The sequence below is a fragment of the Corvus moneduloides genome, chromosome 9 (genome assembly GCF_009650955.1).
Source record: "Corvus moneduloides isolate bCorMon1 chromosome 9, bCorMon1.pri, whole genome shotgun sequence".
Classification (NCBI taxonomy): domain Eukaryota; kingdom Metazoa; phylum Chordata; class Aves; order Passeriformes; family Corvidae; genus Corvus; species Corvus moneduloides.
Window position 1 is genome coordinate 31,495,899 of NC_045484.1, and position 27,947 is coordinate 31,523,845.

At 52.6% G+C, this 27,947-nt stretch overlaps 1 protein-coding gene and 1 long non-coding RNA gene across 4 annotated transcripts; one reads left to right on the forward strand and one right to left on the reverse strand.

Moving 5' to 3' along the window:
• Nucleotides 1–1,220: 1,220 nt before the first annotated feature.
• Nucleotides 1,221–18,473, reverse strand: GNG12 (G protein subunit gamma 12). Of its 2 annotated transcripts, none has more exons than XM_032118344.1 (4): nucleotides 18,371–18,473; nucleotides 11,620–11,677; nucleotides 3,192–3,311; nucleotides 1,221–2,651 (listed from the first exon to the last, which is right to left on the reverse strand). In XM_032118344.1, the coding sequence occupies exons 3-4, from the start codon at nucleotides 3,285–3,287 to the stop codon at nucleotides 2,526–2,528; spliced, it is 222 nt and encodes a 73-aa protein (XP_031974235.1). In that variant the 5' UTR covers nucleotides 3,288–3,311; nucleotides 11,620–11,677; nucleotides 18,371–18,473; the 3' UTR covers nucleotides 1,221–2,525. The 2 variants fall into 2 exon arrangements, with proteins under 2 accessions (XP_031974235.1, XP_031974234.1); XM_032118343.1 differs by having other exon boundaries at nucleotides 3,192–3,308; nucleotides 18,371–18,472.
• A 40-nt stretch (nucleotides 18,474–18,513) lies between these two features.
• Nucleotides 18,514–24,085, forward strand: LOC116448229. Of its 2 annotated transcripts, none has more exons than XR_004241847.1 (3): nucleotides 18,514–18,606; nucleotides 20,252–20,429; nucleotides 23,478–24,085. It is a non-coding gene; the product is annotated as an uncharacterized LOC116448229 (long non-coding RNA). The 2 variants fall into 2 exon arrangements; XR_004241846.1 differs by having other exon boundaries at nucleotides 20,252–20,396.
• Nucleotides 24,086–27,947: the final 3,862 nt, after the last annotated feature.

Consider the following 27,947-nt stretch of genomic DNA (forward strand, 5'->3'; position numbering starts at 1 on the left):
CGCCCCGGGGATTTGTTTGCACCCCCAGCTCGGCCCGTGTCCCCCGGGGCCGGGAGCTCCCGGTGCCAGGCTGGCACAGATGGGATTTCTCCGTGTGGCAGGAAAATCCACACCCCCCCTGCTGCTGGCACTGCCCGGGGAGGCCACGGGGACGCCGGTGCCCCACCCTGTCCCTCCCTGAGGGCACCCGGCTGGACCCCAGGGCCCCCGTGTGCCCCAGCAGTGGCACGGGGTCACTCTGTGCCCAGCCCCGCAGGAAAGGTGCCAGCCCAGCCGGGAGGGGAGGCTGGACCTGTTCTCCCACTCGCGGGATGCTCCAGCACGGGGCCACCCAGCCCAGTCCGTGTCCAGCCCGGGGCTCAGGACAGGCCGGTGCCACCCTGGGCCCGGCGACGCTGCAGCAGCACCAGCAGCCGATTTATTTCTCCAAGCTCAGACTCCATCCAAACCCTCCTGAATCCCTGGCTCCTCCTGGTGTCATCCCCAGGCCTGTCCCCACACTACAAAATGGGTGGCCCTGGGAACACCTGGCCCAGCACCCAAATTCTCATTTTTCTCCCTAAATCAGCCAGCTTGGCCAAAGCTAAAGATGGGCAGCCCAATGATGCAGCATGGTGGGGTCTCACCACGAGTTTCTCCCAGCACCTGTGGATGCAATGGTCTCACTTCTCCTTTTTTAAAAAATTCTATGAGGGCAGAGTCTGTATTTCCCCCAAATTTTACAATCCCTGTTTTTTCTTGGGGGTATTGATCGCAAAAAGTGAAGTGCAAACGTCACCACTCCAGATTTCACGTGTCCCTGCATACTGTATTTAAAAAACGGTGACTTTACCAAAAACCTATGGATTAAATGCTGTCAGATTTGGGCAGTTGTGCTGGGTCACCATCCAGGATCCCACATCTGGATCAGCAGCCAGCCCCTCCCCCAGGCTTTATGTAAGGGGCAAAGAACACCCCTGCAGCCACACCAGGGAGCTGGTTTGGGGCTGGGAACAGGGATCCCAAACCAAACAAAAATTCCAATTCCTTCCCAGATTCCTGGGAAGAAAACAATCAACAGCACGAGGCTCCTTCCCTCCCCACACCCCACCCGGAGCTGGGCACCTCTGGGCACCTCTGGACTTCTCCCAGCACCTCCAGCCCTGCAGCCCCACAGTGAGTAATTAACAGAGCTCATTAACTCTAACCAGGTGTGGGACAAATAGACACAAACACAGTGAAAAGGAATTAGTGCAGAGCTACATTGTTGGTTTTTTCAACTGCCACTAGAAAAATACTCTGATTACAAAAATAATTTGCACACAAGCACAGGGTGAGCAGCAGGTTTCTCGTGCCAGGCTGCCTTTGGAGCTCTGCCAAAGAGATTTGTTAAACAAAGTTGAATTTCTAAATCTATATCAAAAGTGGGTCTATGATTTCATATAGAAATGACAAATATGCAACGTAAATGACACGTGGTTCATAAATTCTGCAAATATCCTCCCAGAAATGCAGGGTTACGGCAGATCACAACTTCAGCTGCCTGCACAGAAGGACATTTGCAGCCAGCTGAAGTCAGGATTATTTTTAAACCCTTCCAAATTTGCTGTTAATATATAAAGTTTATATATCTACACACACACACAGAGAAAGACTTTTTTATTCTATGTATATATAAAATATATGCTAGATGGAAAGGCCCTGCAATTAGAAATGCATAACCACAAGCTGGAGATAATTTGGCATTTTTCCCGTTTAAAAATGTATTTCTTTATAAAAATGAGTCAAGTTCTGACTCCCTGCACAGAACCCAGCTGGGATTGGGAGCGAGGGCAGCGTTCCTCCAGCTCTGCCAGGGCACTTCCAACCTCCCATTCTTTTTCCATTTCTTTGAGGGTGTGTTTTATCCTAACACAGGTTTTTAATTCGAGAAGAAAATGCAGCAGAATCCAAGCTGGAAATTCTGCTTTTTCAACTTTTGGAAAGCAGGGAAAGCATCTCTGATTCCAAACTCTGTCCTTTGAAAGCCCTGGGAAGAGAGGCCAGCAGGAGGAAGGCTGAGGCACAGCTCCCTGGAGTTCCCCAGCAGCTGCTACAATCATTTTTCAAGGTAGTTTTTGCTAGAAAATGCACTTTGAACGTGTCTGTGCACAAACAGGTGCTGCCAGCACAGGCACTAACCCCCCTCCCCCCCACCCCAAAATCCATAATTTTAAAAAATGTAAACCCAGTGATTCCATCAGGTCTCTACAACTTTGCTCCCTCAGCAAAGCTCAGGCAACTTTGGTCTTGTTGGAGTTGGCAAATGCCCCCAGGACCCCCTGTGCAGAGACCCTGGACCCCATTCCCTTGGCCAGGAAAGACAGGGATTCAGTCAGAAACCTCCTAACAGAGACAGGGATCAGCAGGAATGCCTTGGGAAGTTCAGGGAATGGTCTGTACAGGGTCAGGGAGTGGCCGTGGGGTGCAGGTACCTGGGGGAGTGGTGGTGCTTGGCCAGGCCCAGCTGGGCTGGCAGGGGCTGGGCAGGAGGAGCTGCCCCTCTCCTATAACAAAATGCAGGTTTTCTTGTCCTTGAAAGGGTTCTCAGAAGCTGGAATTCCCATGAGCAACGGGTCCTTCTTGGCGTGCTCCTCACAGTACAGCATGAGGTCTGCCGAGGCTTTGGACACCTGCAGGAGATGGGAAAAGTCAGCATAAAATGGGGTTTTCCATGGAAATGGGATCAAAAGGCTGAGAGCTGTGAGGGAACCAAGTGGGATGGGAGAGTGCTGGGAGATGGAAATGTTCTCCAGGGCCCTGTCTGCTGGTTTGATCCGCAGGGAATGAAGGACAGGAGGGAGCCCGGTGCTCTTTGGGGTTGGTTGTGACACCAGGCAAAGGCTCCACCTGGCCCCTACAGAAACCTGAAAACAAACAGGAGGGGCTTCAAAACAATTCCAGAGGAATTTCTCATCTCTCCTGGAGTGACAGGACAGCGGGGAACGGCTTCCCACTGCCAGAGGGCAGGGTTGGGTGGGACAGTGGGCCACAGGAAGTGGACTTATTTGGGTTTGTTGAGCTGAGATGTTGGTGTCAGGCTTTGAGGGGGGAAAGGCTGAGCTGTGGGTGCTCAAACACAAAACACACACACACACTCTGTTATCCCATCATCTGACAGCTGGGAGGGGAAAAACAAGGAAAAGGAGGGGGAAGGAGGCTGGGCTCTTCACCTTTATCCTCTCTATGGAGGCTTCTATCCTGAGCTGCTGCACGGTCCTGCGGGCCTGAGCGATGTTGTTGGTCGTGGTGGCTGTTTTGCCAGACATTTTCAGTGGAGCAGGGAAGTTCTGCTTGGAAAGACAGGGGGTTATTATTCCAGAAGGCAGCACAGCACCCTGAAGTGCTTCTACACAGAGGCATCCACTACACGCTGCAAAAAGTGCATTTTAAAATCATTACTGTTCTATCCAACCAGGACCAGTCAGCTAAAAATCAACTCTGGAAGTAAAGCACACTCCAGAGAAAAGCATGGAGCTGCTGTGCAGGTTTCTGAGCCTGTGGCAGAGCAGGATGGCACAGGCATGGCTGGTCCAGCAGTGATCCTAGCACAGCTTGGGCCACTTGATCGCCCCTATCTGCAGCTTCCCCTGGGATTCCAGCAGATCCCAGAGTGTGCTGGGAGGCCACAACTTCCCTGGGAGCTGGAGCAAGGAAAGAAACAAGGTCCTGAGCCCAGCAGAGTGATGGGAAGGAGTGAGCCACGATGGAAACACAGAATATTGGGGCTGGAGAAGCTCTCTGAGCTCATCAAGTCCAATCATTTCCCCAGCACTGCCAAGGCCACCCCTGACCATGTCCCCCAGTGCCACATCCACAGGGCATTTAAACCCCTCCAGGGACAGGGACTCCACCACTGCCCTGGGCAGCTGTGCCAGGGCTGGAAAACCTTTCTGGGGAGAAATATCCACGGCACAGGCTGATCCCAGCATCCCTGGCTGGTTCTCCACCCAGGCAGGCTTAGTCCTAAGTGTCCCAGGCCAGGTTGGACACTGGGGCTTGGAGCCACCTGGGATAGCGGAAGGTGTCCCTGCCATGGCAGAGGGTGGGATGGGAGGGGCTTTAAGGTCTCTCCCAACCAAACCAGTCTGGGATTCCAAATTATTCAGGGCTCTGGGAGTCCAAAGAGTTTAGCCCAGCCCTGCCCATGTCCCTGTCCTGGATCCCAGCCTCCAGCAGGACTCTGCTTGCTTTGCACAGCTCCAGGAGGACGAGTGCTGGAATCCCTCATGGCACTGCAGTGACTCGAGCCCAAGGCAGCTCCGTGACCTTTCCGAGCTCTGCCTGAGCAGCTCCTGCAGGATTCAGGTTTCTCTCACCCAGCCTGGGCAGCAGGGCTGTGTTCCAGCTGATGCTCGTGCCAGCCCAGCAAGCTGGGAGCACCATTATCCTGCTCCAAGTCCCTGTTTTGAGGGGACATTCTTTGGAAAAGCTTCGGGCAGGGCAATTCCCAAGCGGCAGCAAACGCCTGCCCAGGCACAGGAGGAGGGACATTCATTCCTCATCTTTGGTGTCACTGAAAACTGATTTCCTACAGGGAATATTAAAGAGCATCCTCCTGCAGATCCATGCAGGGTGATGGATGCTCCAAGCCCCAATGTCCAGCCTGGCCTTGGGCACTGCCAGGGATCCAGGGGCAGCCACAGCTGCTCTGGGAATTCTATTCCAGGGCCTCCCCACCTTCCCAGCCTGGAATTCCTTCCCAAGATCCCATCCAGCCCTGCCCTCTGGCAGTGGGAAGCCATTCCCTGTGTCCTGTCCCTCCATGCCTTGTCCCCAGTCCCTCTGCAGCTCTCCTGGAGCCCCTTCAGATCAAAAATGAGTCTTCCAAGCAGGAAACTCCGACAGGCACTGCCAGAGCTGATAAATGCAGCTGTTGGGTTCAGTAGTGCTCCAACATGTGGGAGCTCCAAACCCCTCACTTCTGGAATAACAAGGAGCTGTTCCACATGGACACAACAGCACAGATCCACCACAAACTGAGCCCACACTCCCAGCCCAGTCCCTGCAGTTTTCCCTCACAATATTCAAAACCTGCAGCGTGAAAAATCCAATGCAAAGCAATTTATTTTTATCAAGTCATGGATGCAGCTCTGAGAGGACACTTCAGGAGTTGCTGATTCCTGTAATTTTAGTACTTTTTTTTTTTTTAAGGTTAGAAAAGTTGCAAAATTAAAAGATAAACCATTATCCCCTCATTTAACTGCGGAAAGGCCATGCTCAGCCTTCCCTCCCCCAGCCCCAACCCCCCTTTTGCCACTGGAGCTGTTTGATTCTCTGGATCCCTTCCCACCCTACATGGATGACCTCCTTAGGAAAGTTCCAGTGCTCGTTTTCCCAGCTGCTTAGCTTTGTTAATAAATGAGATGTCTGGAGGAAAAAAAACCCAACCAAAACAACCCAAACCATAAGATTTGAAAATTAAATTGCTGCATTTGCCCATCTCCAAACAAACACGAGCTTTAATAGCCCTCCTAAGATTACTGGATCTCTTCTACAGGGAGATTTACAACAACTAGGTCAGCTCCCAATAAATCTGTTTCCCGTCCCAGTTCCTGGCAACACGTCCGAGCTGCTGCAACCACGGATTGCTCACAGGGCACCCTGGACTTCACAAAACTCCCCAGATTGAAACTGGAGGCGTCAGAATTCTGCAGAACTTGGGGGTTCAGAGCCCTGGGCAGGGTTTTCTGGGGTAGGAGAATTTCCCAGGAGAATGAAGTTGCTCCCTGAAGAAACGACCACTCGGTCGGAGAGGGCACTGCTCTGATTTCTAGGAAATGATCCCTCGTGCTCAGCAGGCAGCCCGGAGCCAAAAGGGGCCCTGAGAGCCTCCCTCATCTCAGTACTTTCCCACTGGGACCGCTCGTGTCCCAGCAGTCACAGTCACAACTCCTTGTTCCCTAAATCAGTTTCCAACAAGTTTTTCCATTCACCTCCTCAGACAAAACAAGGTTGCTGATCCAATCCAGGTTGGACAGGGCTTGGAGCAACCCGGGACAGTGGGAGGTGTCCCTGCCCATGGCAGGGGTGGCACTGGATGGGCTTCAAGGTCCTTTCCAGCCCAACCCACTCCGGGATTTTCTGCTGTGACCTCACGCTGTTCCAAGCAGGAGGGGGTTCCCTGTAGGAACACGCGGTGACAACCTCGGTCCCCTGGGGGTGACAAAGCTCAGCAGGGGCTTGCAGGACCCAGGGGGGTGGTGAGAGAGATTCCCAAACCCCAGCGCAGCTGCAGGCACGGCTGCAACTCTCACTTGGGTCTGACTCAGAGCCTAAAACGAGACAAAAGGATCAGTCCCAGGACAGCCTCCCCTGGCCACCACCCCTGCCATGGGCAGGGACACCTCCCACTGCTGCTCCACCCTGGCCTTGGACACTTCCAGGGATCCAGGGGCAGCCCCAGCTGCTCTGGGCACCCTGTGCCAGGGCCTGCCCACCCTCCCAGGGAAGAATTTCTAATTTACCCGTGGAAAACTGAGGCCTGCAGAGGAGGATGCTCCCCAGCTGCACTTTGCCAGGGAAAGAGAAGAACACAGGAAACTTCCAGTGCACTTCCTGCAGCCACGCACATGCATTTTTTTCTTTCTTGAAACACCTGCAAACAGGTGGAGCTGCCCCTCTTCCACAGAAAAGCCCTATTTTTCCAGGCCTTGCCCTATTTCTTTCCTCAGGCTTTAGGTAATGAGGTTGCCATGCAGCAGATCCCCAGATCCGCCTGGGCTGGGTGCCAGACTCCAGCTCCAGCGGGATAATTAAACTCTGGACTATCTTATTTACTCTTTTAGATCCAGGACTCGTGAAGCACCTGCTGAGTGAAAGGTAATTAAATCAGCACTGCTAAAGCAGGGCTGGGAATCTGCTGGAAATCCCAGCAGCTCTGCCTGGAAAACAGCTCCCAGTTTGCTCCAGTTATACAGAGCCAGCTCCTACCGGAGCAGCAAAGCCTGGCTGGCAGCGGGACAAAGGCTCAAAGGGGAAAAAACGTGTTCTGTAATTGTTTCTTTTGAAATAAAGCAGACTTTGAGGTGAATAACTCGAAACTTAGATCGACAGAGCAGGTTGGACAAAACACAAACCAACACCAGTGACAACAGCAGCAGCTACAAGTGTAACACCCCGTCAGCCCCTGCTTTTCCAGCCCCTGCTTTTGCAGGGCTGGCAGCAGGGATCTAAAGTTACAGCTAATCTGCAAATGCCAGTTTCAAAGGCTTCTCCCTTTCCAGAGCCACTGGAGCCCTGCTGTGGAGGACACGGAGCAGAGAGGTGGAAAGGCCTCTGCACTGGGCAGGCTCCAAACTCGCCAGGGAAATGGCAGGAAAAGAAAGCCACGGGGTGTTCCCAACATTCCCTGTTCCCACTGGGAGGGAGGCCCTGCAGCAGCACCCCTGGTCTGGGTGCCCTGCACACCCTGCACTCCCATGGGATGGAGGGAGCACCCTAGGGAGTCACTGCTGCTGCTGCAGGGAATCGCTGCTGGGAGCAGCTCCGGCTTGGAAATGTTTGGATGCTGCTGCCTGATAAACCAGAAACAAACACCACCATGGGAATTATCCCACTTTTCTTAAAAACACAGGAAAAGGGGGAAAAGAGGGAAGCAAGCAGCTGGACAAGTTCGGAGCTGCTGCTCCCAGCTCATTCCCAGCCCTGAGCTCGGGTTAAGGATTTCAGTGGTTCCACCACAAACGCTGCAGGTTTCCAAGTGACACCATTCCCAGTCCTGCAACTTCCCTGGTGTTTGCTGGGAGAGTTTGATGCTGGATCTGGTTTGTCACCACCACTAACACAGGCTCTGGCTGCTGCTTCACAGCCCTGCCTGCAAAACCATTTCACTCCCTCCTCCCTGGCATCCCCTCATCCCGCTGCCTTCAGCTGGGACCCTGCAAACAATTTGGGAATAACACACCAGCAAACCCCAAATCCAGCTGCCTCCTCTTAGCGACTCACATTCCCTAGAGCTCACAGGAATAAAAAGAATAACATTTTGCTTCTGCAAATGCAGGGATTTGTGGGGCTGGAAGGTGGTTGGGAGGAGGGAGAGGAAGAGGAAGAGGGGCTGCATGGAGTGGCACCAAGCTGAGGTCAGTCCTCATGGAGAGCAGGGAAGAAGGGCCACGATGACCCCTGGAGGGGTGGCACAAGCAGGAGCTGATGCCAGAGCTGCATGCCCCACTCCCAGGTGCAGAGCAGGACGTGAGGTGAGGTTTCCATGGATCCTGAGGCTGCTCTGCACGTGCTGCTTTCCCAGGAACTCTGTGGGAGCGCGAGGGCTGGCAGCTGGTCGGGACTTGAATGCTGGAGGTTGGTTTTTCTACAGGGCACCCTTGGGAGCTCGGGAGCAGGTTTGTCATGACTTGCAGAACCTGAAAATGCTCCGAGTCCAAGCCAAGAGGCCACTGCTGGCATTCAAGGTGGGGGCAGGAATAAACAACTCAGTTCCAAGGGCGCATTGGAGCACAACCAGCTACAGCAACAGATAAAACAATTCCACACAAACATCAAAAAGTCTGTGATATTCCCTGGTTTTGATTTTTTGAATTTTTAGGCCTCCAGTGGCAGAATCTGTTGGAGGAATCTCAGTGTGCCTGGCTCTATTTTCAGCCAGAGTGCTGCAGAGGATTTGGAGTCCCAGCGAGAGCTGACGTGTCCCCCCGGATCCTGCACAGCCCGGAGCACAGCAGCACCTGGCACAAGGTGGGACAGGCACGGGGTCCCTGACAGCAGCAGCAGGCGGGGGAAAGGAGCACCCAAGGGAGGCCTCTGCCCACCTGAAACCCGAATGGCCCTCGGGTGCTGCCTCTCCCTCAGCGCTGACAGTCAGGGGCTGAAGGAGGTGCCTTGCCCTGGCAGGCCCAAGGATTTTGGAAAGCACCTGGGAAGCCTGGATGCTTACTGAGAGTGGAAAAGGAGTGAAAGGGCCGGCGTGGAGGGGGAGCAGCCCTGAGCTGTTCCCAGAGCCCGCGTGTCCCCGCAGCACCTCTGGGAACGCTGCTGTTTGCATCCACACCTCCAAAGCAAACACTGCCCAGCTCCCCACGCTGCTCCTGCAGCAGCAGGGACCCACTGTCCCGGCTGTCACCCTAATTAGGGAGCACTGGAACGAGGCAGGCACGTCCCACGCTGCTCCTGCTCCAACCGGTTGTCCTGCTCGGAGAAGGAAGGAGATTCCAGCCAAACACCCCCTTCTTCCCGGCCCCATCCCGGCCTGGCAGAGCTGCTCCCCAGCCAGTTCCCTGCTCCGGACATGCAGCCAGCCTGGTTTTTCCAGCAGTGGGAGCAGCCCAAGGGAAAGCCCAGGGCGGCTGTGAGGGCTCTGCTGGCCCAGTGTGGGGCCGTGCTGACACCCAGTGGAAGCACCGGAGCTGGAATCTTTTCCTTCTGCTGCGTTGCCAAAGAGAATGGAAAATGAACCTGGGCAGCAGGAAAACACCGGGGTCCTGCCCTCAGCGAGCAAACAGAACTGAGGGGGAAATAAAACAGGGATTAGAGCTGCTTTTGGGTCGTTTCTCTTCTTATGGTGCTTTTGTCCCATCCCTGGAAGGGTCCAAGACCAGGATGGAGCGGCCTGGGATAGTGGAAGGTGTCCCTGCCCATGGCAGGGGGTGGAATGGGATGGGCTTTAAGGTCCCTCCCATTCCAACCATTCTGGAATTCCATGGTCCTTATTCCCCACACAACGAGCAGAGACACAAGTGATGAGATGCTCCAGAGATTTCCAGGAGCACCCGGAGCCACTCCTGCACCTTCCAGACTGAACACAACAGCCACAGGGCAAACTTCCCAGGAAAAATGGCAACAGGGATCATCCATGACCTCCCTGCTCCCATCACAGGCAACCAGTGGCCAGGAGAAGGATTTTTCCACACCTACCCCAAACCAAAGAGTGAAGAGCAGCTCCCTGGTTCCTGGCAGGTGAGAGGGGCTGGATTATTAAACAGGATTGGAATTTTAAACAGGTCTCAGGCAAGATTTACAGTTGTGGAACAAATACTTTATACACAAAAAAGTTTGGGTTTGGTGAAAGAAAACAAGATCCTCCCCCAAGGATGACACTGTGGAAAAGGAAAGCTGGAACATCCGGCAGCTGCAGGACTTGCAGTGGTTTTGGGGAGGATGGGGATGCTCTGGGGTGCACCATAGCTGAAGGACTGGGGGAGCTCAGGCACTTCAGATTTCAAACCAAATTTTCCAGCAGGAAAGGTCCAGCAAGGCCAAACTCTGCTCCCACCCCCCTCCTGGAGGAGGGGCAGTAGCCAGGCCTGGATGAGAAATGGGAATTCTGGCCATGCAGATAGACCTGGTTTGCACAGGGTGCCTGTCAGTGCAAACAGAGAATAAAAGCCCCTTAAAGCACAGGACATCCATTTGTGATGTTTCCTTCTTCAGAGAATTTACACCTGAGAGCATTGAGAGATTCTACAGTGGAGATCTTTTCTTGCCAATTATAAATAATGCTGCCAGTGTCTTAATTGGGGATTAAAACCCTTAATAATGTGAAATGAAAGGAAACAGACAACTCCCAAGATCTTCAATTGGACTTGGCATTCTGGGTGTTTAATTAAGGCCGTGTTCCTTCATAACCTCCACTTCGTAAGTTATTCCAGCACCATCCTGCTGATCAAACCTGGGCTGCAGCTCCCTTTGATTTTCAAAGCCAGCCTCCACTGTGGGATTCTGTCAAACCCAATGTACATTTTGGGAGAGGAGCACTGGAAAAACCTGCTTTTATTTTCCTCTGCTTTTCTTCTGACTGAACTTTTTACATCTTTAGCACGCATGAAAGCCATGAAAAGTGACTTTTAGATCAAGGTTACTTTGAAAAACATCTGAGCATTTAAAGACATCAGCCTGAAGCCACTGGAAAAGGCAACGACCTGCAGGGCAGTTTCTCCACAGAAGGTCCCTGCTCCTCCCCACGGGGCACTACCCAGCTAATTCCCACCGGGAAAGAGGGGAAAACTGCAAAGACACATTTGCAAAGAGACTTTCAGCTGGATCAAAATCAGCCTGCAAAGCAGGAGAGGGCTGTGCTGAAAGCTCCAGCCTGGCAGTCACGGGATGCAGCCTGGCCCCAGGTTATGTGACCTTCAGCAGATTCTTTCGTCTGCCAGAGATAAAGCCGAGGACGCTGGCGGGAGATGCTCTGGGAAGAGCTCCACGGGGCTCAGCTCAAAGAACTGGGAAGGTGGGAAGGATTTCACCACTTCCTTGGCCACAGGAATTTATCAAAGCGCCTATTTTTAAGGATTGGGGGGGGGGGGGGGGATAAAGAATAATTTGCATTTTTTGATGGCCAAACACAATATAGTTAACACAGCAAAGACAGAAATGATGAAGATTTGCAGGCTGGTCCTTCCTAACCAGGGGAATAAACAAGGAAAAGCTTAAATTCTATGGGGAAAGCAGGTTTTTCTGCCCCCTAAATTCAACACAAAAGCAGCCAGGCTGTTAAAAAAATGAGGTGAAAAGCGTCAGCAATTCTGCCAAGGACTTTACATTCGTTCTGCTCCAGAATAAAATTAAATCACCAGGGTTTGGGACCTGTCGTGCTGCTTTGTATTTCGCATGAAAGGAAGGAACCAGAGTGCACTGGAAACTCACCTACATAGGCAGACTTGCTCCCTGTCCAGCTTGCCTTGATTTTATCAGTGCAATGATCCTGAAACAAGAATAAAATAAAAATTATAAGGATTTCACAGTGCAAGAAAGCCAAAGCTGAGGGGGGTTGGCACTTGTGGTTTAAGGCTAATCACCAAAACAGTATTTTGAGACTGGAAAATCTACCTCAAACTTGGAGCAGCCTGGGACAGTGGAAGGTGTCCCTGCCCATGGCAGGGGTGGCACTGGATGGGCTTTGAGGTCCATTCCAACCCAAACCATTCCAGGATTACTTTGTCCCTGGAGACTCGGAGCTGTCAGCCTCCAGTGATGTGTTCTCACAGCTGGGTTTAAATCAGTGCCTAAACAAATCTGAGAGCTCACATTCCCTATGGAGGCCTTACACACCCAGAAAACCCCTGGAATTATACCAGTCCTCTCCTGGAGCTCCTTTAGGCACTGGAAGGGGCTCTGAGCTCTCCCTGGAGCCTTCTCCTCTCCAGGTGAGCACCCCCAGCTCTCCCAGCCTGGGAGGGTGATAAAAGCCATCAGGTGATGGGAATTCTGTGAGAGCTGGAGCAGGGACTGTATTTACAAGTAAAATCATCTTTTCTTTCATTCTCCTGGCTGTGCTACTGCCGGGAGCCCTAGGGCTGCTCAATCACTGCAGGTCACACACAGGTGTGCAAACAGATGTGTCAGGTTCTGATATCTAATAATCCAACAGGGACTGGCAATTCCTGTGTTACCCTTTCCTGGAATTTCCAGTGCAGGCTCCCACCCCTGCAGACACCCCCAGTGTGGAACTGGGATTAGAGGCACCGGGCATTTCCTGAGCTGGCACAGCCAGGGCACAGATCCCTCGCTGAGCAGGGCACGGCCGGATCCGGGATTGCCGCTGACACCCTTTGGAATGAATCCAACCTCCAGTTGCTCCTCCAACTCTGGCACCGAGCCCTGGAGCTGCTCCATGCCCGGCTGAGGAGTGACCACGGGCCTGGAGAAGCCACAGCCATCCAGTTCCCTCCTTCCCAGGGAACCAGGAGGGCAAAACCCACCTAAATTCCCAAGGGATGGTCCTGAGCAAGGCAGAGGGGTGGGCAGCATGGGCAGTATTCCCATTATAATCACATGCTCCTTCCTGTGCTGGAAATGGGATCACACTTTTAATAAGTGCTGGTCAAATCATTGTGTGGAGGAGGAAAATAAATTGTCTTAAAGACAGTCTGCCTTGCTACAGTCCTTGTCCCTGTGCCAGGCTTGTCCTGTCCACATCCAGCAAGGAAACCAAAATAAATAACTGTGACATGTAAGCTCCTCCACAGATGTGGGACTGCTGCACAAAATCGAAGTTTGAATGGAAAAGCTGCTGCTCTGCTTATCAGTGCAAGGTCCCACTCTGCTCACACCCCCTGGAAATCACCAGGGAAAAATAAGAAACATTTTAATATTGATTTGTGCATCCCGAGGGAGATGAGAACACAGTCAAAACAAGCACGGAGCCCACGGAACGGTTTGGGTGGGGAGAGACCTTCAGGGATCAGCCGGTCCGAGCCCATCTTTCATGCGCCTGAGAAGCGATTCCGGCTCCCGGGGCCGCTTTCCACCGCGCAGCCACGCTGATATTCCTGCCTAATCAAAGCTCCTATCAAACCAGGCATAAAAACCCACAAACCCAGCATTGCTGGCATAGTTTGAGGCCGGTGTAATGCACCCCCTCTAAAAGCCTCTGCTCAGAGGCCAGGCCATGCTCGGGAAGGAATAAATCAGGGAAGGGCACGTGGGATGAGGAAATTCCACAGCTGGATGGGTCCCAGTCCCTCTGGCCAAGGCTGGCAGCACCAGCCAGGTCCTCCTGCACTGCGGGAGTTCCAGTTCCAGCTGGAGCATCCCTGCTTTGCAGGAGGAATCCCTGCAAGTTTTACAGCAACATAAAGCAGATTCAGCTGGGAAAAGGATGGTCCCTCTCCCAAAACAGTGACACTTCCTGCTTATCCCAGCTCCAAGCTTAGACCAAAAACCCTGACTTTGGGAAGGGGCTTGAAGCTACAAACAGGGCTGAAAATGTCATTTGGGATCTGCTCAAAATTATTCACAGCAACCACAGAATCCCAAATGGTTTGGGTTGGGAGGGAGCTTAAAGCCCACCTCATCCCAACCCCCCTGCCATGGCAGGGACACCTCCCACTGTCCCAGGCTGCTCCAAGCCCCAGCGTCCAGCCTGGCCTGGGACACTGCCAGGGATCCAGGGGCAGCCCCAGCTGCTCTGGGCACCCTGTGCCAGGGCCTCACCTCCCTCACAGGGAGGAATTTATCCCTAATATCTCTTCCAAACGTGCCACATTTCTCCTTTTCTATGATAGCCACCAGTCCCTGATGTTTCCCTACTTCAGGCAGCAAGGGCACTGCTGGGTCCCAGGGGATCCCCTTGGCATTCTCTTGGAAACTGGAAAACTGACAATTTTCTCTTGTCAGCTTAAAGCACCTGGTTTTGTGCTCTGGGGGAGCTTTGGCACAAGGAAAACCCTCATTCAGCTGGAAGAATCAGACAAAATCTCCCCTGTGTGCTCCCACTGCCTCTGCACAGGGAAGGGTTCTGGAGAGCAGAGGGGCGATGGCACAGAGCAGCTGAGCTCAGCCTGGATCAGGGCAGCAGGGGAGTGCAGGCTGCTCCCTTCCCAGCAGGACAAAGATGGGCTTTTCCACCTCCAAACACTCCGGAGAGCCACGCTGGAGGATCACAGCCCACGCAGAGAGCCAGGGCTCGGAGCTGTGCTGCATGTCAGAGCCGGGGCAGGAAGGCTTGGATCACACATCCCAAACCAAAGCGTGCCAAAAAGTCACCTGTCCCTGCACAGCAGGTTTGGAAAGACACGGGAGAAGGGATGGGAAGACAAAGGGGGTAAACAAAGGGGGAGCAAGGCTGCTTCCTGCCTGAGCTGAGCCGAATGTTTAAACAAGGAGCTGATCCCAGCAGCCACGTCCCGCCGTCCTCAGCTGCTGCAGCACAAATAATCCTCACATCACAGTTTTTCCCTTTCCCTCCTCCCTCTGGAACTCCATCACATGCCAAGACGTTGATACGGACACAGGAAGCTGAATATAAACACATTGCCTGTTTTACCAAATATTCAAAGGAACACAACTAAAAATACTCAGCTGCTGGTGTCCAGGAACATCCCAAAGCTGTGATCCGCCCCCAGCCACACTGCCTGGTGCTCCAGGAACCAGGGAGCTGGGATTTGGGGTACACTGAACCCCAGGCCTCAGCTTTCATAGAATGCCAACTGGTTGTTCTGCTCCTCTGCCATGGCAGGGACACCTCCCACTGTCCCAGGCTGCTCCCAGCCCCAATGTCCAGCCTGGCCTTGGGCACTGCCAGGGATCCAGGGGCAGCCCCAGCTGCTCTGGGCACCCTGTGCCAGGGCCTGCCCACCCTCCCAGGGAACAATTCCTTCCCAATTTCCCATCCAGCCCTGCCCTCTGGCACTGGGAAGCCATTCCCTGTGTCCTGTCCCTCCATGCCTTGTCCCCAGTCCCTCTGCAGCTCTCCTGGAGCCCCTTCAGGCCCTGCCAGGGGCTCTGAGCTCTCCCTGGAGCATTCCCTTCTCCAGGCTGAACAATCCCAGCTCTCCCAGCTTTTTCTCCCAGCAGAGCTGCTCCATCCCTCAGATCATCCTGGTGCTTCCTCTGGATTCCCTCCAACAGCTCCAGGTCCTTCCTCTCCTGGGGGCCCCAGAGCTGGAGGCAGCTCTGCAGGAGAGTGTCACCAGAAGATCCAGGAGTGGATCCTCTCCTCCCCAGGGACACCTGGCTGGAAGGGCTTCAGCAGCTCCACAGTAATGAGTGCTACATCCCATGGGAATGCCGGATCCCCTGGAGCCACGTGTCTCTCCAGGGGAGGGATGTACCCCCACATGCTCCCACCTCCCCTGGGCATCCCACTGCTCCCCCCACCTTCCTGCTTCTACCCACCTCCCTAAAATCCCATGGAGAATCCCACCACAACCCAGTCACCCTGAGGACTTCTGTCACAGCCTCTGCTCTTTCTCATCAGTCCTTGCAAAATACGGAATGAAAACTTTTTACTCGTGCCATCAGTGTTTTATCACCCTTCCGAATTCCGCCTTGGGTTATTCCTGAGAGCAGAAATGGTGTGGGCCCAAGAGCTCCCAACACTTGAGTGCAGGATGAACGTGAGGTTCGGAAAAACGAGCCCCAGTTGTGAAATATTGCAAAATTCACCAAATAACTGCACAATTCCAGCAGTGCAGGAATCCCACGAGTCACCAAACATCTGCAGCTCCCATTTCCCAAGAAACAGTGAGTCCACGATGCCTTTCAAGATCTGGGTGACTTCCATCCCAATTAATGGAGTTTCACTCCAATTCCTGCCAGTGCACAGGGGTATTTCTGTGCCAGGACACAGGACCCAGCAACCCTCCCCCATTCCCATGGTTTGTGTAAGCACAAATGAAGCTGCAGCAACTCAATCCTCCCTGGAATACGGCTCCGTGGCTCGGCCAAGGCTGCCGTGGCGTTTCCCTCGATAACTATAAACCTTTGGAAATGATTCCCTCCGCCCCCTGCAGTGATCTCTGCTCTGGCAAAGGGGACAAAGGGAAAGGGCAGAGGGTGAGGATTTATGGGGCTGCACCATGGATTTCTGGAGCAATATGGACTTGCTTTCGCAACAGAGCCTAATCAGAGAGGGGTACACTGGGATTTGGGAAGCTGTGTCCAGGGAAGGAGCACATTCCCACCCTGCAGAGCTGTGGTGTTCAGCATCTTCCACTCAGAATTTCAGCAACGTTTGCAGGGATGGCGGAGCCACAGAAAAGGGAGGGAGAGGGATTTCTTAAGCAGGCAGATGGAGACAGGACACAGAGAATGGCTTCCCACTGCCAGAGGGGAGGGATAGATTGGATATTAGGGAGGGTGGGCAGGCCCTGGCACAGGGTGCCCAGAGCAGCTGGGGCTGCCCCTGGGTCCCTGGCAGTGCCCAAGGCCAGGCTGGACATTGGGGCTGGGAGCAGCCTGGGACAGTGGGAGGTGTCCCTGCCCATGGCAGGAGTGGGATGAGATGGGCTTTGAGGTTCCTTCCCACCCAAACCATTTGGGATTCCCTAATTTTACTGTGTCATCCCAGGCCCCACTACAGAGAACTTGACATGAATCTGGCTCAAATATTCTGAGTCTTTTTAGCAACAGAACCTAAAAACTTAAGAACTGTCAGTGCTTAAAAAGTTATCATATTGTCAAAGAAACATCACATTTGAAATAAAAGAAATATCTGAAACCTACAGCACAACTCCATAATTTGATTTAACACCAGCAAGAGATGAGAGATCAGTTGTTCTGCTGCCTGGGAAACTCCTCCAGGGATAACAGGAGAGCTTCATTTTCCAAGGAAAAATCCTTCATCAGCTGGGTGATTATGGAATGAGCTCACCCTCAGCATCAGACCCCATGTATTGTTCCTCTCTGGAGTTTATTGCTCCTTGATTAGAGATATCCCAAATGCTGCAGTGCATCCCACGCCGGGATGAAATACGGGATCGAGGAGTCATTAACTCCATACTAATCCCTCAATCTCATTTAGTGGCACTGAGCAGCACAAAATCCTGCCGCTGCCCATTACTCGGCCTTTACTCCCAGAACTGTAGTTCTAAACCAATTTACAGCCCAGAAAAACCCACACAAGTAACATGTCCCTGATCCTGTGGGTTCTAGGCCAATAAAAACACCGGATAATCGCCTGGAAAATTGCTGGGAATTCCATTTGATGTGCCAGACGAATCAAATCATAAAATCACGGAATATCTTGAGCTGGAAGGGACCCACAAGGATCATTTAGTCCAGCTCCTGGCCCTGCACAGCACAATCCCAAAACAATCCCCAAGCTTGGAATAGAGAATTGCAATTTAAAAGTTAGTAAAAGAACTCAAAAATTCAAGGAGTTGGGCTCGATGATCCACGTGGGTCCCTTCCAACTCAGGATGTTCTGTAATTCCATGATTCTAAGCAAATTATTACTGCAACAGGGTGTGTAATCTCAGTATCAACACGAAACCTCCTGGAATAATGACGCTTCCCACTAATTAACCTCCTTCCCACATTCATCCCACAACTCCCCGCACGTGGGAAGCTTCCTCCGTCAAGCAGAGCTCCGCGATTCCAAGGAAAACCCATGGCCTGATGGCTGGGAATACTAAAATCGGTAAAATTTAAAGGATTTAGCTGAAAGCTGGGGCTGCCCCCGTGTAGTTGGAGCCGCCAGCTCTGGGTATCCATCGGTGCCACGGGGAAGGTCTGGAGGGAAGGAGGTGGGAAGGAGAAGGAAAGGAAGAAAAAACTGCCTGTTTTAGAATGATTTTTACCTAATGAAGAAGACTATTTTTTACATAATTAAGTAGATTTCGCCTCACTCCCTTGCCACACGCCACTTGTTGAACCACATCACAGCTGCGCGCTGCCTCCCGCCGGGAATCCTCCTCAGGACAACAACAACAACAAAAAAATCGGGGGGAAAAAAAAACCACCCATCAAAAAAAAAAAAACTCCAAACCAACTCCAAAACCACCCAAGCACCACACGGGCCCGGCCCGCCCCGCCAGGCCCGGCAACTAAAACGAGCCGGGCTGCCGCTTTCCCGCTGCCTCCGCCGTGCCGGGAGGGCTATCCCGGGAACCGGAGCTTGGTATTCCAGGCTGGAACCCCCCCTGTCCCGGGATCCCGGGATCCCGGTACTCACCGAGCGCCGCTCCCGGTGTCTCCACGGGCGACCGGAGCGGGAGCTGAGGCCACGCCCACCGAGCCAAGCCACGCCCACTCCCCCTTGGCCCCGCCCATCCCCGCGTGGCCCCGCCCCGCCCCTTTCGGGGCGGGGCGGGGCCACGCGGGGATGGGCGGGGCCAGGAGGGTTGTGGGCGTGGCCAAGTTGGCGCGTCTCGTATCCCAAATCCATGCGGAATTCCACAGCCAAACCCGGTTTGTCCTGTGGCGGGGGGGTGGGTTGAGGCGTGCCCCTGGTGTTTGAGTGAGAAAAGCGTGGCCCCGAGGGGTTGGGATGGCGGGTAGAGGATGCGGCGGGATGGAGCGTGGCTGTCCTGGGAATTTTCGGAGTTTGGCAGTCGCCAGGGAGGGGCGGATCTGGTATTTGCGAAGGCTTGTCTGCTGCCCGAACGAGCCTGGCGTGCCTGTGCTTGTGGGGCTTTGATCCTGGGATCGCTTGGGAATTCATTTGTCTCCAGAGGCAGGGGAGGGTGTGGATTAACATTGAAATGCGGGTTCCCGCAGGAGGGAGAAGGGTTGGAAAATGAGGGTGGGGAGGCCCCTGGCGCAGATTGTCCAGGGAAACTGTGGCTGCCCCGTGCCTGGAAGTGCCCGAGACAAGGTTGCACGGGGCTGGGAGCAGCCTGGGATAGTGGAAGGTGTCCCTGCCTAGGGAAAGGCTTGGAATGGGATGGGCTTTAAGGTCCCTCCCAACTCAAACCGGTCTAGAATTCTATGAAATTCCATGAAAACTGGGAAATGAAAGCTGTGCTCATTACCAACAACACCTGTGCCCCGAGTGTGTCCCCATGGAGCATCCCTGCTCTGGGAGCACCTCACCTGAGGAAAACCTCTCCTTGCTCTTTTCCACGGTTTTGCCCAATGCCAGCACGGGCAGGTTGTTGTCCTGTTGTCCTGTCCCTGGCACAGCCAGGCTCTCCCGGCTCCAGGCTGTCTCCGCAGGCAGCTTTTATGGGAGAGGAGATGGGATCATCAGTCTGCTCGGCTCCTCTTTATTGCGATTCCAGCTGGGAACACAGGCGGATGTTGCCTTGCATTATGCCCCAATGAAAAAAACCCAAACAAAACCTTTTGGAAAACTGTTCAAAGGCAAGGAATTCCTCATTCGATTCTGAATTAAAAATACAGAAATCCAGTTTTCCCAAGTGTGGCCACCAGCCAGGCGGGAAGCATTGCCCTCTCGTGGGCTAAAGCAGCAGCTTCCCACCATTCAGCCCTGACCGGGAGCTTAATTAACCAGCGTTAATTAACTACCTGTGGCCTCACAGTGCAGCACTCCCGAGAGAGCCGACCCAAGCAGGAGCTCGTCGGGGTTCCCTGGAGCTTGTCTGGGATTCCCAGGAGCTTTGCTGCGGCTCCCGTCCCACCCCAGCGTTTGCCGCGGGGCACACGCTGGACACACCGGGAGGGCACAGTGGGGCATGAACTGGACACACTGGGTGCACTGGGGCTTGTGCTGAGCATACTGGGAGCACTGGGACATGCAATGGACACACCGGGAGGGCACAGTGGGGCATGAACTGGACACACTGGGTGCACTGGGGCTTGTGCTGAGCATACTGGGAGCACTGGGACATGCAATGGACACACCGGGAGGGCACAGTGGGGCATGAACTGGACACACTGGGTGCACTGGGGCTTGTGCTGAGCATACTGGGAGCACTGGGACATGCAGTGGACACACCGGGAGGGCACAGTGGGGCATGAACTGGACACACTGGGTGCACTGGGGCTTGTGCTGAGCATACTGGGAGCACTGGGACATGCAGCGGACACACCGGGAGGGCACACTGGTTTGAACTTTGTGTTTTCTCTATTAAACATTTATTCTCCTTTTCAGCAGGGGCTGGGTAAAGACTCATCAGGAGGAGAGCTCTTCTTGTTTTCCCTTCCTTTTGTTCCACCCCAGACATTCACCCGGTGGATGCCTCACCTATTTCTGAAGGCAGGACTGAATTCTGCAGATCCCAGTGACACAAGCACAGGTTTCCCTTTCTCCTACAAACACAAATATATATGTAAATGTTAATTATTAGTACTGGTATTATTATTAGTGTGTAGTAGTAGCCTAGATCAGGGCACTCACTCTTAGACATTGGGAAGGAATTCTTCCCTATGAGGCCCTGGCACAGGGTGCCCAGAGCAGCTGGGGCTGCCCCTGGATCCCTGGCGGTGCCCAAGGCCAGGCTGGACATTGGGGCTTGGAGCAGCCTGGGACAGTGGGAGGTGTCCCTGCCGTGGCAGGGGTGGCATTGGATGGGCTTTGAGATCCCTTCCAACTCAAACCAGTCTGGAGGTGAGGCACTGGGAGGGACTCGGAGCAGGACTCGGAGCAGTATCCAGGGTGGAATCCTGTCCCCCAGCACTATTTATCTCCATGAGCTCTCTTTATTTCCTGCATAATGAGGTTCAGAGTTCAGCCAAGGGCTGCCTGCAATGCACAGCCTGGGAGGTTTTGCAGCAGCTCTGCTCTCAGGGTGCACTTTGGCCGGAGAAAGCAAAGCCAGATTTCTTCTGCCTGTTTGACACTGCTGCTCCTTCCCACCTTGGATGCTCTGTATCCCTTTCCAGGGAGGTGGGGGATTCACTGAATGAGCTCGGGGGGCTTTCCCAGATGGATCATGGAAATCTCTGACGCTGGAGAAAATGAGCCACATCACTCCAGCCCCAGTGATCCTGACAGGAGCCAGGCAGGAGCAGGCAGAGCAGAAAAGTCCAATTCTTGGACAAAATAGTCAAAATTATACCATGTTCCCCCTCAAAATGTAGTGATTTTCCCCCAGGATCTGTGCAGAACAATTTTGACTTGGTTTTCCCAGGACCTTTGCAGAATGGGAATTTTGGCTTGGTGGCTTCACTGAGCTTGTACTTAACCAGAAATGCACAGGAAAATGATCCTGAAATTCGCTGGGATCAGGCAGGGGCTCATTCCCAGTTATGTGCTGGTGTGGGGTGGAGGTCGTTGTCCTGTCTTTTAGGAAAGAGGTGCTCCCAGCAATCCTGGGACTATCCCTGGGCATGGAGTCCAGAGTGACAGTCACAGAAAGGGACTTGATAAACAAAGCAGACAGCTGTGCACAGCCAGCAGCCAAGGAAGGCTTCCTCTGGAGCAGAAGAGTAATCAAATTCCGCGTGGGAGAACCGGAGGTGCAGGAGACAGCACAATGTGATTTCCGGGACAGCCATCCCTCATTGCTCCTCTCTGCAGGGCCACAGCCTGTGCCTGTCACCGTGGGCCTGGCCAGGAGCAGTTCCTGCTCTCTCATCTCCATCCCTGCTACCTCAACATTCCCTCCCTGCAGGATCATCGGAGAAGGAATGGGAGCCCAGGCTCCCTTGGCTTTTCCCGCCCTTGTCAGGAGGGAGCCAGCCCCCAGGAATATGATCTGAACCCCACCAATGCTTATTTTCCCTTACTCTTTATCATGTATTTCTTCCACGAAGGAGTGTCTCACTTAAATGCCCATCCCTGGGCTGCTGGACCCAGCCTTCCCTGGAAAAGCTGTCCAAAAGGAGCACGTGTGATAAACAATCCTGTTTTGGGTGTCCATGCTGGACATCCCCGGGAAGAGCCTTGCTAAGGCTGTTTTGAGCAATAATTAATGCAACAACAATTATTAAGCACCAAATTTCCTTGTGTTCCACATGACAAACACCAACCACGCTTCAGCATCCTCTTTCTTGGGTGTAAAGACTTATTTTTCCACTAAAAATTAACCAAATGAATCAATGCCTGGAATTATGCCTGTGGGAATGAGTAATTTCTTACAGTTCATAGAAATATTTCCCATTTTTGAGCCATATTTCATTGGCTCATCTTTCCGGATAATCACAAAACCAGCCGCTCTCCCCTAGTTCCAGCTTGGACAGCTGGTAAAGCATCTGACAGCAGAAATGGCTGAAACAATCTGAGCATGAACATTCCCTTATTTATTAATTTTCTTCCCTATTTTTGGGTTTTATGTTGTTGAAATGGCACATCAGGACTGCCCAGGGTCAGACCTGTGTGCTGCAACTCGGTTGTGCTCTTCCTCAGGGGCACAAGGAGTATATTCAGTTATTCCCTCACCTCCTTATCAATCCCAGCAGGTCCATATGGACCTGTACAGGGCTGAATGTGAGTGCAGGCTGGGATCTGCTCCATCCCTGCTCCAGGGATGCTCCAAGCAGTCAGGAGGATGTGGGCAGCAGGATGTGGGCAGCCAGCACTGGCAGAAGAAGCCTTTTCATCACTCCCATCCCAGATGAGACCTTGGTCTTGATCCAAGGACTCCATGTGATGGATGGATTTTTCCCTCCAAGGAGGGATTTTCACTGCCTGGGTGTGAGCTGCTCATCCTTCACCCACGGGCAGCCTGAGGCAGATAATGGGATGCAGGGGTTGGAAGACAAGTTGTGGGAACAAAGGAAAACCATAACGTAGGAGAGACAGGTTTTCATCTCTCCATCCTTAGATATTTTTAGTCTGAAAGGCACAAATGCATCACTGAGATATGAAAGGAAAGCTCCCTGCTGCTCTCCATGTCAGAGGCTTCAGAGCAGTGCTCTGCCTGCTTTGGAGGAGGTACTTGTGGGCAACTATATCCAGGTGTAGGAAAACGGTGTCCCTTTAGCTGGAGGAGTCACAAGCAGGGACACCTTCCACTATCCCAGGCTGCTCCAAGCCCCATCCAACCTGGCCTTGGACACTTCCAGGGATAGGGCAGCCACAGCTGCTCTGGGCACCCTGTGCCAGGGCCTCACCATCCGCACAGGGAAAAAATTTCTTCCCAATATTCCATCTAAACCTTCCCTTCAAACTGCCCTGCAGTTTAAATCAAATCCCCCTTGTGAAAAGCCCCTATCACAGCAGATCAGCTGCGTTTGCCCTCTGCTCAGGGCTTGGAGCAAGTTCTCAGCACAGGCTGCCAAGAAGTGATGGGCTGTGGTGGGACCCCACACCCCCCTTCCCACCTGGATAAGGGCTGAGGGCAACAGGAGGAACAGTTGGGATGGTTGAGTTGGAAGACTCTGGTTCTGTGCTAAGCCAGGAAAACACAATCATTCCTTTCCCCTCTAATTTTCAGACTTGCTGGAAGTGTGAAGAGGACAAAGAGCACCAAATGGGATGGAGGCAGCAGCCCAAGTCAGACCCTGTTCCAGTGCCCAGCTGTGCCAGCGAGGTTCAGCTCCATCACCATGGGACTGTGAACAAACCCAACCCAACCCGGCAATGCTGGGTTCCCCTCCTTCCTCTGCTCCTCCATCCTTTTTGCATTATTGAATGTATTCCAGTCTAATAGGATTTTATATATCATCATTTTCCCCCGAAGTGGGAAAAAAGGAAACAATTAGGAGCGGCAGGTCTAGCCTGGCACGAAGCAATGCCGCTAAGCAGGAGGCTGCTACGCTGCTGTTGGTTTGGAGCCTCTTTAGCATTTTCATTAGTTCCCAAAGCTTTTGATGTCCCTAATTTACGCCACAGACACTGCAGAGGAGGCAGGCGATGATTAAGACAAGCTTTTACTCTTCTGGAGTGCACCGGGTACCTCGTGGCTACGGACCCTGCATATAAAGCAATATTGCTTATTATTCTGCGCTGTTTGTTCCATTAATCATGAGCCTGCCTTGCTCTGGGAAGAGGAACTGGAATACAGCAGTATTCTGTCTGCTTGTTTTTAAAATACATGTGTAGGTGGACACTCCAGCTACTGCTCATATTTTTCACTTGCAAGAAGAGCTGTTCGTGATTCTCCTCCCCAGTGTTTTCTCTTGACACTGATTTTGTCGGTCGGACCCGGGAAGGGAACTGCCTCAAGCGGTCCCTTGTCAGTGAGTGTTGTATGGAAATATTGAGTATTAATTGAGAAATGCTTGAAATTCAGCATTGCAGAGAGGAAAAGAATTTCTTCGTGGAAAGGGTGGTCGGGCTGGACATTGCAATGGGCTGCCCAGGGAGGTGGTGGAGTCCCCATCCAAGGAAGGGCTACATGTGGCACTCAGTGCTCTGGGCTGGATGGCCAGGTGGGGGTTGGGCACAGGTTGGACTTCATGATCTTAGAGGGCTTTTCCAACCTGAATGATTCCATGATTCTGTGATTCAGTTTGAAGTCACTCGCTGCCCTCACAGTCTCAGCCTTCACCAGCCACCTGGGAACCAGCAGGTCTTGGGATTCCTTCAGTGTATCCCAAAGGGAATTTTCAGAGACAACTGTGTTCAACTCATGATCCCGAAAAGACATTATGGAGGCATTAAAAGCAACTCAACAAGTTGTGTCAGCATCTTCCATGACCTTGCCTCACCACATCTGACCTCGTGAAGAACCTTCCAGAAAACTGGCAAGTTCTGGGGTTGAATGAAACGAAAAAGGGAATAAAACAACCAACTTGAGTATTATTAGTGAGCTCCCATCCTGCTCTCCAGACATGGACAGTGTGTCAGGGCATGTCTCCAAGCTGGAGGGTTTACAGGATTCATTAATAGCTCCATAAAAATCATATTGTTACCAGCTCCTGGAAAAGCACTGCTGGAAACAGCAGGTAAGGCCAGGCCAGCTCCATCAGACAGCAGAACGTGATGGATGGTTTCACCTGAATGTCCTTCATCAAATGATTGACTGGAAAACTGCAGGTCTGTTACTTTTTTAAACTGCACTTACTCAAAAAAGGCATTTCCTTCCAACATATACCCTCACTACAAAACACAGCATCCACTCCAATGAAATTAATTTCCCTTCCTATAAGAACGATAGATTGTACACACACAAACCAGGTTAGTTCAGCTTATATGGAAGCAGCCAATTATATAATTTATTTATTAACACAGTTTTAATTTTCAGTACAGTTGAGCTGCACGCCCAAGACATAGATTATTTACAGAGCATGGAAGGCAGACACAGCAGCTGTCACTTGTTCCCCATCTGGTTTGGGTTTCTAAGCTGGGACACCCCCAGGAGCACCCCAGACTCTCCATTGCCACACAGTCCTGGTCTCATGGCAACCAAAGGAAGCTTTGAACCATGGAATTGTTTAGGTTGGAAAAGTCCACTAAGATGATCCAGCTGAATCATTCCCCCAGCACTGCCAAGGCCACCACTGACCCATGTCCCCAGGTGCCACAACTACATGGCTTTGAAATCCCTGCATGGATGGGGATTCCACTCCTGCCCTGGAGAGCCTGCACCAGGGCTGGACAGCCTTTTCCAGGAAGGAATTTCCCCAATATCCACCCTGAGCCTCCCCTGGCCCAGCCTGAGGCCGTTCCCTCTCCTCCTGTCCCTGTTCCCTGCGAGCAGAGCCCGACCCCCCCGGCTGTCCCCTCCTGTCAGGGACTTGTGCAGAGCCACAAGGTCCCCCCTGAGCCTCCTTTGCTCCAGGCTGAGCCCCTTTCCCAGCTCCCTCAGGAATTCTCCTGGGTGCAGGAATGTCTGAGCCTGTTTTGTTCCTATGGATTGTTGCTCTGACAGATCCCAGCCCTCGGAGACCTCCACACCCCGCACAGGGAACACACAGCATCGATAATGACACATTCCAGAACATCCTGGCTGTGTGAGTAATTGCAGATCCTTTGCACAGGCATCTCCATGAAGGCAGTGGGAGTTGTAGAGACATTATTAGGTCTCCTGACATTTTAAAAAGGCTTAGACAGAAAATGTCTTCGAGGGGTTTCAAAGGCTGCAATGGAACCGAAATAGTTTTTGTAATAATAACCAAACAACCCACGAGAAGCTTTGTGTAACTGCTTGGACATGAGAGAACAGAGAGAGAAAATCCATGCACAAAGAGAGGAGAAAGGAAGACTTATGTCCAAGCAAAGCTATCAGGGCTGCTTCCACAGCCCCCTGACTGCCCTAGGAGAGGTCACACACAGGGGATGACACCAGCCAGCACTGCAGGTCGAGTACTGGGAGCTTGGGGGTCCCTTCTCCAATAAAGAAAATCAGGAGCAGAGCCTCTGTGCTGATTTTGGCAAGTGAGCGTAACATTTTGGGCAGTTCCAAACTCTCCTGCAGAAGCTGGGTTTCTGAAATCATAAGGAATATATCTTTCTGATGAAGCAAATGGTGTGAGGGCTCCAGCTGAAACTGGGGCAAACTCCCCTGGCACACAGAGAGCCAACAGATCCCATGTGTGTGTAGGGACAGCCTAAGGAGACTGGAACAGCAGCTCAAGGACAGCACGGGAGACAAGGGAGCACCAGGTGCCAAGAGTTGATAAAATGTCATACATTCACGTGGATACAAACTTCATGGCTTTGTGTATTAGTCTGCAACATGAACAAAAACATTTGGGAGAAAAGGCCGTTCTTTAGCACCTTCCATTGAAACCCAGCCTGGTTTGGGTTGGGAGGGAACTTAAAACCTACCCAGTGCCACCCCTGCCACAAGCTGGGACACCTCCCACTGTCCCAGGCTGCTCCAAGCCCCAGTATCCAACCTGGACTTGGGCACTGCCAGGGATCCAGGGGCAGCCCCAGCTGCTCTGGGCACCCTGTGCCAGGGCCTGCCCACCCTCCCAGGGAACAATTCCTTCCCAATATCCCATCCATCCCTGCCCTCTGGCAGTGGAAGCCATTCCCCTTTGTCCTGGCTCTCCAGGCCCCCATATTTCTTGCAGGCTCCCCTCAGGTCATACTTGACACAAATACTTTCACAGTAAGAGCCTGAAAGCCTCCCTCACCTCCTGTTCCACATCGTGTTCACCTTCAACAATGAAATCACTTCACTGGAAAAGTGCTATAAAAAGCAGCAATTCCTCTCCTCCCGTGTCTCATGTGTTAAGACCATGTTGCTGTGTAAAAATCAAACCCACAGTGCAACACTGAGGTCTTACAGTCTTCTGCTTGGGCTAAGACACACCAAAACAGGAGACAGAATCATGGAATTATTTAGCTTGGAAAAGCCCTCTAAGAGTTCAACTGTTCCCCAGCACTGTCAAGGCCATCACTGACCCACATCCCCAAATGTCACCTCCGCACAGCTTTTAAAAACCTCCAGTCCTTTCATTCATGGGAAGCATCTGCTAAAAGTTCTCATCAGAGGGGGGGTTGCTTTGTGTAGATGCTCCTTCCCCAGGGCAGTGTTACCTGAACTGAGTCGTCCCAGGTCTCAACTAAAACCTGGGTAACTTGGATGGAGGGGGGAAAACGAGTATCTAGTAGAATTCCAGGAAGGCTGGAAAAAGGAGCTTCAGACAGCAAAACCAGGGTGATAGTTGGGCAAGGAAAAGATAACCAGCTTCTATCAATGGGCACTTACAACCTCCTGGTTACCTTCATCAGGAGGCAGCTCCTGCTCAAGGACACCAAGGATCGCTCCTGGATTGGGAGTGAGAGCACATGGAATCTCCTGCCTGAGTGAACAGAGGGGGTTGGAGCAAAGGAGGAAAGACAGACTGTTTTTATGCAGATACAGCTGTAGTCACCCCCAGAACTGCACAAGTCTCAGGACGTGCACAGCACACAGGAAATCTTCACTTCTGCCATGCAAAAACTGCAGCTTTGGTGGGCAAGCCAGTCTGTCAATCAAAAATTTAGGCACCCAGAGCCACACATATGG